Source organism: Xylaria bambusicola (genome assembly GCF_022495145.1).
Source record: "Xylaria bambusicola strain CBS 139988 unplaced genomic scaffold F5B22scaffold_58, whole genome shotgun sequence".
In the NCBI taxonomy this organism is placed as follows: domain Eukaryota; kingdom Fungi; phylum Ascomycota; class Sordariomycetes; order Xylariales; family Xylariaceae; genus Xylaria; species Xylaria bambusicola.
In genome coordinates, this window is record NW_025953611.1 from 170,528 (window position 1) to 181,664 (window position 11,137).

An 11,137-nucleotide genomic window follows, 5' to 3' on the forward strand; every position below is an offset into this window, starting at 1 on the left:
GGTATACAGTGAGCTTGTCACGCTGAGAATGGGAATAAATCTATTCATACGCATGAGAAAATTGCTAAATTGAGACTAACAACAGAAATCTAACACTTGACTGTGATTCTCCCCTTTCCGCGACTGACGCATGAAAGCATACTCGAGCTCTTCTGTTCATCATCTAAAGCAACACCCTGATGCACGACCTCGCCCTTACAATATTCAACCATGCACGCTCCGCAATTACCTGCTAGACAGGACGAGTCGATGTCGAAGCCAGCCTCGTTCAGAACTTGGAGAAGAGACTTCTCCTGAGGGACTTGTAGAACCTTCCCAGTTGCTTCGATTTCGACCTCGAATGGATCCCCGGTGCCTGTCGCGGCACCGCCGAATTCCTCGAAGTGGACGTGCGACCGGGGATACCCCAGCGCCGTAGTGATGCTGCGAGTTTCCTCAATCAGACCCGTCGGACCGCAGCAGTAGACCACAACATTGGGATCGGCGTTGTTTTCGAGAGAAGGAATTATGCTTGCAACTCGTAATCGCTGCCCTTCGGACTTTGCATAGACAGTTGTATGTGCGCTCGGTAGCTGGTCCAGGTACGCAGCATCCGCCAAGCTTCTCACGGCGTAATGGACCTCGAACTGAACGCATTGCTCGAGGAGTTTTCGAATCTCGCCGAGGAAAGCCGTAACGCCAATGCCGCCGAGCACAAAGACATGTTTCTTTGCATGGAGGGTGTGATCGGTGTCCCATTTGATGTTTGACGTGTGACCCTTGACTACTTTCACTTTATCGCCTACACTCAGAGTGTCGTGAAGATAAAGAGACCCGCCTCGTGAATTGTCGTCTCTTGCGATGCCTAGTTCAAAGCGATTCATATCGCCAGAGACAACAGAGTAAGCTCGCGTAAACTTGGATTCAGGCCCGAACTTGATGCGGACATGCGGGACGCGACCGAAATGAAGCTCCTCTGCGCCGACAGGTTCATCGTCGAGAGCGAATATGAATTTCTGAACGCGTGGGGTTAAGCGTGTTTTCTCGACGAGCGTGTAAGAGCTCCAAGGCATGGCCACGTCGCCTTGCAGACGGCCACTCATATCTTCGGCGCCTCGCTCTAGACGCTTCTCGAAGAGCCTGACGAATTCACTGCTGAGGCCTGGGAGAGTGGTAAGTTGCGTCAGCGCTTCGGTGTTGTTCCGATCTGTATAAAGGAAGTGCTGTAGGCGTGAGAGTGGCCATGTCGGGTTGATGCGCTCGATCAATTCTATCTCGTCGCCCTCTTCGACCCATCCTTCTTGAAGCACGCGGTATAACCACCCGGTGCGACCCGTGGCCTGCACCAAGCTGGACATCTTCTTGTGTTCAAAGCGATGGTTTAGCTTGAAGCACGGCTGGCGCGTCATAGTGACTTGGACAACGGCATCGCCGAGTCGAAACTTATCGCCGACGCAGACATTGTTCTCAGAGAGATGTCGGGTAGAGATGTTCTCGCCGAAGGCACCCACAACGAACTTTGTCTCGCGGTCAGGCAGATCTGACCTCCAACGCTCGTAGTGACTACTCGCATACTGGTGGACGGCGTTGTCGGGCGACTGATGCGGAACGAATTGACGCTCGTCGCCAGAGAAGCCGAGTTTAGTCAGGTACACTTTACCCTGTCGCGGCTGCTTGTTGATTGCCGAGGTGATCTTGTCACCGGTGAGAGGGCGGACTTTTCCTGTTCTCAAACTTAGCACCTTTTCTTTGGGAGGCCAAGGCACGAGATCTGACTCGGAAGCGTAGGGGTCCATGGCTGAGCCTGGACTGAGGGGTAGCAAAATGTTCTGTGGCGGCGGGTGCGAGACTAATATAGAAAAACAAATCGACTGCGAATTTCGTGGTTACACCTCCGGTACTTTGGTGTTTTTCAAACTGCAGAAGTATTCAGGCGCCACAATCAACTGTGCTTATATATTTTGACGCCTTGAAAGGGACCGGAGGATGATAAAGCAATTGTAATCCACTTCATTGAAGTTTGAATGGAGGTGTTAAGTCCACTGCCCTTTGGAAAAAGAACATCTACAATGGCGCCTATTCGTCCAGATCTAGTGGCCCCCACAATAGCTAGGTACAGTATGTTCCCTCATGTCAATGAAAGACCTCAAGAATTGCTGGTTGCCTAAGAGGGGACTCACCGAAATGTCTGTATAACCTTTTCTTTGACTGAATGAGTATTAAGTGGATAGAAGAAGACGAGGGAGGAGCGCATACTAAAGTATCCTATTTAAATTACCGGAACATTGTCTCCTGTCACAATCACCAACACGTGGCCCAGTGCGAAAAGCAGTGCAATGCTTCGAATAGGTATTGTATTTGCTTTTGTAGTGTTGAATGACTAGACATTTCCATTTCTATGCGCGCAAACAGTGAGGCTCATGCTGCCATATCAGCGAGTCTATCCTTTAGAATAAACGTAGCTCTAAGCAAAATGTGGAAGAATGGCGTCAACCCATACTCATGTTATGCATTCAAGCTGCTACGCCTCGCGTAGTCCCTTGCCGTGTACTTAAAGAACCATTGCTTTGACGCCACCCTGTTCCACGCCATCTAAATGCCTTTCTCCAAAACGCCAATAGTACCCGAGGGTTGACTCAATTATTCCTACCTCAATCCTCGTGTTGCCCGCCCGTTCATGTGTCGTCGCCCATTCAACATAGTAACGTTTCTGGCCAGGCCATAGGACTGTGATCCTATAGGTTTCTTGGCCGGTAATGAGTTCAGTGCTTCCCAAATCTCCGTAATGCCGGCCCGCCGAGCAGGAAGCATGCTGTACTGTAATGAATACAGGTTCTTCCTGTGAATAGGTGGGACGAAGCGGCCGGTGACGAGGCAAAACAACACGCGGGGTGATAGGTAATGCTTGCGTAGCCGATTACCCATCTGCGAATATTGCCGGAACATTGCGCTGAACTCGAGAGGAATCGGCTGTATGGTGTTAGTGGCTTTGCAAGCGGAGAACAAGTAACATTTTCAACATGCCTTCAAATGGATGAGCGAGGTGGGAGAGGTTGAGGATGTCGAGGCTGATGCTGAATTAAGGTTTGGTCTATTATGGGTATCACGAAGTTCAAAACGAATGCCTCCTGTTGTTGATCACTTTGTCAGTACATCGTGTTATGATTTGAGAGTTGACTGGGAATACCTGGAAGACGTCGAGGATCCTTAGCCCGCAGCATTAAGGCAAAAAGTGGGAAATGGTTTAGACAGGACAACAAGGTGTCAAACGCCGCCTTAAGTAGTATGATGATCATACGTGCAAAAGCGAAGTTGAGGTAGAATACAATTACGGTCGGAAGCAGGAAGAAAAGAAGCGTGAATAAGATGGTGCCGACGAGCAGCTGGTCTAGATCGTAATCGCACGAGTCAACACGGTTTCGCAAGACGTTATACTTCTTTCCGCGAAAGAGTTGAAATAGCGAAAGGAGGATGGTAAGTTGCCAATGGAATATCCGGGCCGAGGCAAGATAGAATGAGTAGATGTGAAGGGTGAGAGCTGACAATAAATCCGAAAATAAGGCAATGGGCATACTAGCACCAGCAAAGCTAGAGAATCCAATGAACCATATAATCTGTGGGAGTAGAGGCTTCAAAGTCTGAGCACAACTGGACCAGTAGTCAATGACCCATAAGAAAAGATCGCCAAGGAACAATGCTAATTCGCTGTTGAGCTTCAGTCCAGCTGGCCACCCCATAAGCCATGAGATGCTGGTCTGTAAGGCCGCAATGCTATATTTATCGATTATCATATTGATAGTATCGGCCACCCAGTCACCATTCTCAATGATGTAGGATCCCAGAGCGATGCCGATGATCACGTCGTTTGCCACGAGCCACAAGCTATTGTAGAAGCGTATATAATCGGGGTGACTCGTTGTGACGCTATCCCAGTCGTTCTTCCGCCGACGAAGCTTCACGTATTGCATAGGCCAATAACAGAATTGTAAGAGGCGAATTTCCACCTGTTGTGCCGTGGCTGAAATATCCTTGAGTGCGGGGGATGAGGGCCGAAGCCGCCATTCAAGGATCAGGAGAAGCACCTCAGCCGCAAACCGCTGTGCAAGGAGAGTGATTATGAATGCGCGCCGAATAACAGGGAAGATGTAGATAATAATCATATTCCAGATATACAACATCGCCGTATCTCTCATAGTTGTAGCCTGCTCCACAACACGTTCAGACACACTAAGCGTACGCTTGGGACGAGGACCGATGAGAGGGACATTCTTGTGCAACAACTGTTGGACTTCCCAAGCCCAATTGATCTGATTTACGATTCTTACCAGGGCTTTGTCTTTAGAGGAAGGAGGATGCCGGACAACTGAGTGTTGCTTTATCTTTTCCATCAGGTGGCTAGCTTTCTGCTTATTTTTCTGCTCTTGTTTCTCATCCTCTACTTCGGATTCATGAGACCCGGGATAAAGCGTCTGATTCTCGCCGCTCAAAGAGAGGGCAATTGGATTCAGCGATATGTATTGCATTCGGTGTGGATTAGGCCGGTCAAATACGATCGTCTGAATGGTCGAGGCTTTAGCGCAAGTGATTCGTAAAGAGGGCTCTGGAGAACAAGTGGTCGCTTGTACCCACGATGGGTCGGCTACAGTATCAAGCCCGACATTCATCAAACCAAGGACGTGCATGGATGCCTGGTCACATATTTCGAATAACCTAGCGACAGAGTGAGGAGCATTCCGCAATAGAATGCCCGTCTTCAGCGCATTCTCGACGTTTCTTGGCTATAGGCATGTCAGCTATGAAAGTATGCGAGGGACATGGGCTTAGAAGGAATCGCAGGGCAAAAGTGGTCTATATGCTTACATCTACATGATCCAGAACAGCCACAACAACGACATCCAAGTCTGAGTTTCTCCAGCCAACTAGAACGCCGGTGAGATCAGAAGTGGGGATGTCGCTAGGCCAAAACACTCGCATCAACCCATCGTGCTCTGGCATATCCAAATGGTGTCGAAGCACTGAGACTAGAAAGAGCCTCTGCGCCTGAGCTGTTCCCGAGCGGAGACCCCGCGACTCGGCGATCTTGGGTGCTTTTCACTCTATCAGCATAGGTAAATGGGATAATTGATGGCCGGCACCCAGCGGGATATAGAGACATACCAGGTCAGCTTCGCAGCGGGCAATATGTTGCACCGGTATGAATAACAACAGAAACGCAAAACTCAGGAAGACGAAGCCTAAAGCGATGCGAGACTAGATCACGCAAATGGTCAGGGACGGGCCAGGAGAAAGGACGCATTGCAAGCATGGGGTTGTTCTCACTATGACACCGTTATCCCAGGCAAAGGTAGAGAGTTCGTACAACCGAGTGACCAGATCCCATCGAGCAGTTATGTAGCCAGCTACAAAGATAGCTAGGGTCAAGATGGAAAATGGGTGCATAAAGGACGAGCGACGAGGTGAGGGAAGGAGCGGTTATTGTCGACCGAGGAGCATCCCTAGAGCAGAAACGTAACGAGGGCGGTCTGTTGACGAGGAACGGGCTAGGGAGGCGACTGTAGCAATCTTGGAGGTCTGAGAACAGACAGCAATTGTTTCGACCGACAACTTTTCACGAAGGCTCGGCGTTGCAGCACAGTTCTTTCCGCAAGGAATGTGGCGATCGATACTGGCGACAGGCAGCCTGACGGGTCAATTTCCTCTCTCTTGCTCGTCACCGAAGGGTAATGATAGGTACCCTGAGGTTGCGGGTCGTACACTAACGAGCGTCGGATACGGGTCACGATGGGCGGCGTGTTCGTAACCTATATCGGTCTTAGGGGTATTGCTACGGCGAGACTCGTTCGGGCGTCGTCAGTCGCGGCGTCGCATTGGCGCAATCTCGATGTTCGGTGCGTGCTGTCGCGGGAGAGGCGAGCAACCTGGATGCTGTAACTGTGCATGTGGATGGACTTGGCGGTCGATGTGCATGGCAGCGATAAAGAGCATGGCGGGATCGATTCGATTCAGATTAGGCTAGCAGGGAGACCCCACTGAAGAAAACCCCCTGCACAGACAGAGCCGCCGGAGACGCGAGACGGCACTGGACGCGCGGCTCTAGCCGAGTCGACACCATGCAACATCGCACGCAACGAAGTAACCAATTGTCATCCAATGAGAAGCGATTGCGAGTGACGGGTCAAGAATAAAGCAATACGGAGTAGGTAGAAGAGAGACAGGTATTTTGAGAATGAGAAGTTGGTTGCCATTAGTATAAAGTCGAGAACAAAATGGACCTGCAAGCACAATCCCAATTCCCGCTGGCAGTTCTATTCAGCGTCTAAGTTCAGCGGTAGACATGTACCTAAGCAGGATACCTGCATATCTGTAGGTACCTACCTACTGAGTCCCTCTAATTACCACTTCAAAAGGCTGGGTATGGCTTTAGGAGGGCTTGTACCGGGTGAAATACACCTGAGAAGGTAGGTAGATTCCAACTTATAAACTCATCATCGGATCCCGCGATTGAATCCAAACCACGTGGTTTAGTGTGGCCCGTAGATGGTTACACGTTAACTAGAAGTTAGTGATGGTGATGAGTGACGAAACAGGGCGAGCACATTGTACGTGAAAACGGAATGAAAGGCGGGGGAAAATGAAGAAAAAAGATAAAAGAAGAGGGAGAGAGAGAAGCGTGATGAGAGTAATATTTCAAACGGAGCTGAGATGGTAACACCCTCTACCTATAAGTATGTCTCTTCTCTTGTTGGTGATCTGCTGACCATTCATGTCGCGTATTACCACCCCAGTCTTCGGACGCCGCTACTTCGCCGAGACCTCGAGAGTACCTAGGTAGGTCGGTAAGGCTGCCAAGGACTACGAGGTATTCTTCTTTAACTAAATCCCGACTGACTAATGCTGTTTCAAGATAGCTTCGCTACTCCCGCAGGAAAGCTTTCCAATAAATAAATTACAGCCAATATAAATCAGCAAACCACCAATGCCAGCAAAGCAAAGCGTCCCAGAACCGCTGGGCCGGGGGTTCTTTGCTTGCTAGCCCCGACTCTGCCCCAACCTTTGTGTGGGGAATGGTCATCATCTCTCGCAGGCATCGGCTGCTCGGCATCTTTCTTTTCTCCCTGAAAGCTAAGGACTTTTATTATTATTATTTTTTTTTTACTTGCGTTTCATATGTATAGCGTCACTCTCTTTGTTGTCTTCGCGTGCCTCAGCTAAGAGCTTGTCTATACCTCGTTCCTCAAGAGCGATCTTGGCCACAAATCAGATACGTGTACCGGCAAAGAGAAGAGGGTCGGCGATAATGACGACATACCTTCAAGCATTTCTGGTAGTTTTCAAAGTGTTTCGAGCACTCGTTGCTATCGGCCTTGCCGTTACCTCTAAGGTATTCTGCGCTTGACTTTTAGTAGATAGATTCATCTACGGCATGGAGCCGGTGAGATAGGACATACTTTCACTGTACCACTTTAGAAAGCAGGTGTCATATCGTCTGATCAGAGCCACGTTAGCTTCCATGCTGGCAAAGGGTTATCTCGTCTCAGCGGTTTCCTACTCTTTGACCTCGTTACACTCGGGTGCTAGGGAAGCAGACATCTTGACCGAGTTGTATGAAGGAATCCTCAAGCAGTATGCGAGCGTGGTGTATTTCGATGTGACAAGGTTTAAAGTCCTAACATACAAGACTCACGAATCGGTTCAAAAGCCGATGCGAGCATGAGATATGGACCGTGGGATAGATGTAAGTAATGCTTGCCTATTGCCTGGCTGGATGTGGTGATGCAGGTTACGTAGTACTGGCAGTACGTAGTGCACCTAGGTAGGTAAGTTACAGTGGGTAGTACCCAGATGCAGGGGCCGATACACGCTAAATGCGCCGTGGACCGCCCGATAAGAGCTTAGCTAGGTACCTATTTAATTATCCTGTAGGGAAGCTTTGTTATCGCCGCTTTATCTTATCGGTCGGCGCAGCGATGTCTCTCTCTACCTAATTTTTTGTTGCTAGCCTTAGCCTCATTTACAACACGGGCATCTCCTTGCCTCTCATAAACTCAAGCAAAGTCCCTAAGAGTCTCAGGGTTGTTACGGAAGTGCGGCGAGCTAGCACGAGGATGAGATGAGATCGATATGACCATGGATTCCTCTCAAGATTTCAAGTCCCTACAGGAGTCCATCCAGAATGCGCTCGTATCTACAACGCGCCTCGCAAACCAGATTGCCGCCGAAGATCTGAGCTTCCAGCGCACCAGCAATCCCGCCGTTGCTGAAGAGCTCGACGATACCTCTTCCCGCCTCCTGGCCCTGACCACGTCTCTTCTGCAGTCCGCGACGAAGGGCACCGATGTTACCGGTCCGAATCTAGATGATGCCGATGATGTAGATGTCCATTGGTCGCGTATTGTCGATGTGCTCGACAATCTACTGGAAAAGGCCGACACGAGTCTAGACGAGTATACAGGTGCCATTAAGCGGAAGGCGCCCGCGGCAGAGCATCATACTGCCCCTGCCAAAAAGTCGCGATACGCACTCGACCAGTCTATTCGCCGAGCGAACGTCCTCAAGCCACAGAATACTTTTGAGCTCAAGCCGAATAATCTCGATACATCGCCGTGGAAACCGATTCTCACCAAAAAACCACACGCCACTCTCGCTCTAGATAAGAGTATAGAATCCTTCACAGACGAATCCCAATCTACCCAGTAGGTCTACCAAGCCCAAGTCTTGATACCCTCCTCCTTGTCGAGGCGCCGCAAGTGATACTCTTTTGTACCTTAAGAGCAATACCCATGAACTGTCTGGGGAAAGGGGAAAAGCCTTCAATTTTTTGTCGAGTTTGAGAGCTGATGGTGAGTTCCAGGTACAAGCATCCATACGAAACAGAAATCCGGGCTCTTGAGTATCCTGAGTCCATCTTCCAACCAAAAGAGCCGATTCGCTACCTTCCCTTCGAGTCCACCACAGCTACCTTCGTCGATACCTTTGATGGAGTCTTGGCGATGCTCGATGAGTTAAAAGGGGCTACCGAAATCGCCATCGATACGGAACATCACGACTTCAGGACGTATACTGGTCTCCTTTCCTTGATGCAAATAAGTACGCGCGAAAAGGATTGGATAGTAGACACCTTGCAGCCATGGCGCCACAAGCTAGAAGTGTTGAATGAAGTTTTTGCTGATCCCAGCATTATCAAGGTAATTATTCGCACGGCACCCTGTCACTATTTTATTCTAACAAGTCCCAGGTATTACATGGTGCATATATGGATATTGTCTGGCTTCAACGTGATTGTGGTCTCTATATCGTTGGGCTATTTGATACATTCGAGGCCGCTTGCGCCCTTCAGTACCCAGGGCGTAGTCTTGCGTATCTTCTCAAACGATTTGTAGATTTCGACGCAGATAAGAAATATCAGCTCGCGGACTGGCGGATTCGGTAGGTTACTCTGAAATTCTCATTTGCTTTCCTACTTGACTAACTCGGATTATAGACCAATCCCGGAGGAAATGTTTTATTACGCCCGATCAGATACTCATTATCTTCTTTACATCTATGACAATCTTCGTAATGAATTATTATCATCAACCCAGTCGGATATGTCGGGCCATGACCTCATGCGCCTCGTCCTAGACAAATCGAAAGAGACATCTCTCCGTAGGCATGAATCATTCATCTATGACACCGAGACGGGCCAAGGTCCTTTTGGTTGGTTCAACATGCTCATTCGACAATCGGCTGGTAAATTCTCCAAAGAACAATTTGCAGTCTTTCGGGCCATTCACCAGTGGCGAGACAAGCTGGCGCGCAAAGAAGATGAAAGTCCTCTATTTATTATGAACAACGCGACGGTGTTCGACATCGCGAGGCGGTTACCACCTGACCCTAAAGCTCTCCACGGCCTACTCGACTCGGGCTCATTCTTGGCCAAGCGTGAAGTGTCGACACTATTCGAAATCATTACCAAGGCGAAAGAACAGGGCGCAGATGGCCCTAGTGTAGCAGAAGTCATTCGCGGCAATGCACCTGCTACCATGGGTATAGGTGAAGTTGCTCGCTCAGTGCTCCCCCAGCTGAAGGATCGTGCTAAGGATGCGCTTGATGCAAAAGACCTTGTCTCTCATTCATCGCGACTGTGGGGTGGCATCCCCATTAGCAGTCGATGGGATTCGCAACATCAGTTGACTTTCCCGAAGCAAAGTCAATTTGAACTTCCTTGGGCTCAATTTGTCCAGTCTGCCAAGCTAGCGGACGATGTCACTCAAGAGCCAAGTCAAGACGTTGATAAGTCTGAGAACATGGCTATTGAAGCGGCCCCTAATGAAGCAACAAATGGTGATTCTGTACCCGAGGATGGAGAGTTCACTCTCAAAGCTGTTTCAAAACGCAAAGCTCCTGAATCTGATGATAGCTCAGAGTCAGATGACGAAGCGCAACCTAGCGATAATTTTACTGAATTAGCTGGATCCAAAACCAAGACAGCACCTGGAAGTAGCGAGGAAGAGATTGCTGTTCCTGACGAGGACGACAGTGAGCAAGAAAAGAAGGCAAGAAAAGCCAACAAGAAGGCGCTCAGACTTGCCCGTAAAGCAGAGAAACGACAGCAGAAAGATCGGCAACGGGCCGAGAAACGGGCTATGCATAACCAGAATTCAGCTTCCGCCGGTAAGGATGGGGCTGAAGAAAACGATGAGCCTTTCGACTATAGTAAAGCGAAGTCTATTCTCAAAGCAGACAACGCTAAAGCGAACAATACGAGTGGGACACGGAAAGCGAAGTTCAATCCCTACGCTCTCACCGCCGAGGGTCCAAAGCCCGCACGCAGGATGCATGGAGAGAGAGCCGGGAAGAGCGCTACGTGGAAGAGTTAAATGGAACGCTGTGGATCATATATTGCATTTCATACGGAGTTCGGATGCCGCCTGTATTTGCATTAACCGGGAGTTGGGGAGCGGCGGAAAAGACACCTGGAGCATTAACCTAAGTGTCCATGGGTCAAATTGGGAAATACCATTTGAGGATCGATCCTCGCACAAGTATGCTATGCTATGCGTTATATGAGATAGATAGAAATCCTACGAAGTCGCCGTGCTATAGGTGATTACTAATTGTTACATTATGCAATGGCTTTCGTGGAGCTTTGAAAATGTCCCTTGATGCCTTTTATAAA

General features: G+C 49.3%; 4 protein-coding genes across 4 annotated transcripts; 1 reads left to right on the forward strand and 3 right to left on the reverse strand.

Moving 5' to 3' along the window:
• Nucleotides 1-23: 23 nt before the first annotated feature.
• On the reverse strand, nucleotides 24-2,188 carry F5B22DRAFT_624157 (pyruvate kinase-like protein). Its single transcript, XM_047976102.1, has one exon. The coding sequence runs from the start codon at nucleotides 1,773-1,775 to the stop codon at nucleotides 90-92; it is 1,686 nt and encodes a 561-aa protein (XP_047826642.1). The 5' UTR covers nucleotides 1,776-2,188; the 3' UTR covers nucleotides 24-89.
• Nucleotides 2,189-2,314: 126 nt separating this feature from the next.
• F5B22DRAFT_453241 (n-acetylglucosaminyl transferase component GPI1) lies at nucleotides 2,315-5,066 on the reverse strand. The gene is made up of 4 exons (XM_047971983.1): nucleotides 4,840-5,066; nucleotides 3,167-4,757; nucleotides 3,004-3,107; nucleotides 2,315-2,949 (listed from the first exon to the last, which is right to left on the reverse strand). The coding sequence occupies exons 1-4, from the start codon at nucleotides 4,972-4,974 to the stop codon at nucleotides 2,626-2,628; spliced, it is 2,154 nt and encodes a 717-aa protein (XP_047826643.1). The 5' UTR covers nucleotides 4,975-5,066; the 3' UTR covers nucleotides 2,315-2,625.
• A 1,574-nt stretch (nucleotides 5,067-6,640) lies between these two features.
• F5B22DRAFT_624160 (mitochondrial distribution/morphology family 35/apoptosis) lies at nucleotides 6,641-7,835 on the reverse strand. The gene is made up of 4 exons (XM_047976103.1): nucleotides 7,529-7,835; nucleotides 7,428-7,465; nucleotides 7,289-7,365; nucleotides 6,641-7,224 (listed from the first exon to the last, which is right to left on the reverse strand). The coding sequence occupies exons 1-4, from the start codon at nucleotides 7,567-7,569 to the stop codon at nucleotides 7,132-7,134; spliced, it is 249 nt and encodes an 82-aa protein (XP_047826644.1). The 5' UTR covers nucleotides 7,570-7,835; the 3' UTR covers nucleotides 6,641-7,131.
• A 98-nt stretch (nucleotides 7,836-7,933) lies between these two features.
• On the forward strand, nucleotides 7,934-11,120 carry F5B22DRAFT_453275 (ribonuclease H-like domain-containing protein). The gene is made up of 4 exons (XM_047971984.1): nucleotides 7,934-8,672; nucleotides 8,831-9,164; nucleotides 9,215-9,405; nucleotides 9,461-11,120. The coding sequence occupies exons 1-4, from the start codon at nucleotides 8,101-8,103 to the stop codon at nucleotides 10,836-10,838; spliced, it is 2,475 nt and encodes an 824-aa protein (XP_047826645.1). The 5' UTR covers nucleotides 7,934-8,100; the 3' UTR covers nucleotides 10,839-11,120.
• Nucleotides 11,121-11,137: the final 17 nt, after the last annotated feature.

Bases quoted from the DNA above. Each gene is read 5' to 3' on its own strand.
- F5B22DRAFT_624160 (XM_047976103.1), bottom strand. From the start codon at position 7,569: ATGTCTGCTTCCCTAGCACCCGAGTGTAACGAGGTCAAAGA. The intron at 7,466-7,528 runs GTAGGAAACCGC...GGCTCTGATCAG, and splicing joins GAGTGTAACGAGGTCAAAGA to ACGATATGACACCTGCTTTC. The intron at 7,225-7,288 runs GTATGTCGTCAT...TTTGTGGCCAAG, and splicing joins ACTACCAGAAATGCTTGAAG to ATCGCTCTTGAGGAACGAGG.
- F5B22DRAFT_453241 (XM_047971983.1), bottom strand. From the start codon at position 4,974: ATGCCAGAGCACGATGGGTTGATGCGAGTGTTTTGGCCTAGCGACATC. The intron at 4,758-4,839 runs GTAAGCATATAG...ACATGCCTATAG, and splicing joins CTGTTCTGGATCATGTAGAT to CCAAGAAACGTCGAGAATGC. The intron at 3,108-3,166 runs GTATTCCCAGTC...GATCAACAACAG, and splicing joins GGATCCTCGACGTCTTCCAG to GAGGCATTCGTTTTGAACTT.
- F5B22DRAFT_624157 (XM_047976102.1), bottom strand. From the start codon at position 1,775: ATGGACCCCTACGCTTCCGAGTCAGATCTCGTGCCTTGGCCTCCCAAA.
- F5B22DRAFT_453275 (XM_047971984.1), top strand. From the start codon at position 8,101: ATGACCATGGATTCCTCTCAAGATTTCAAGTCCCTACAGGAGTCCATC. The intron at 8,673-8,830 runs GTAGGTCTACCA...GGTGAGTTCCAG, and splicing joins GACGAATCCCAATCTACCCA to GTACAAGCATCCATACGAAA. The intron at 9,406-9,460 runs GTAGGTTACTCT...CTCGGATTATAG, and splicing joins CTCGCGGACTGGCGGATTCG to ACCAATCCCGGAGGAAATGT.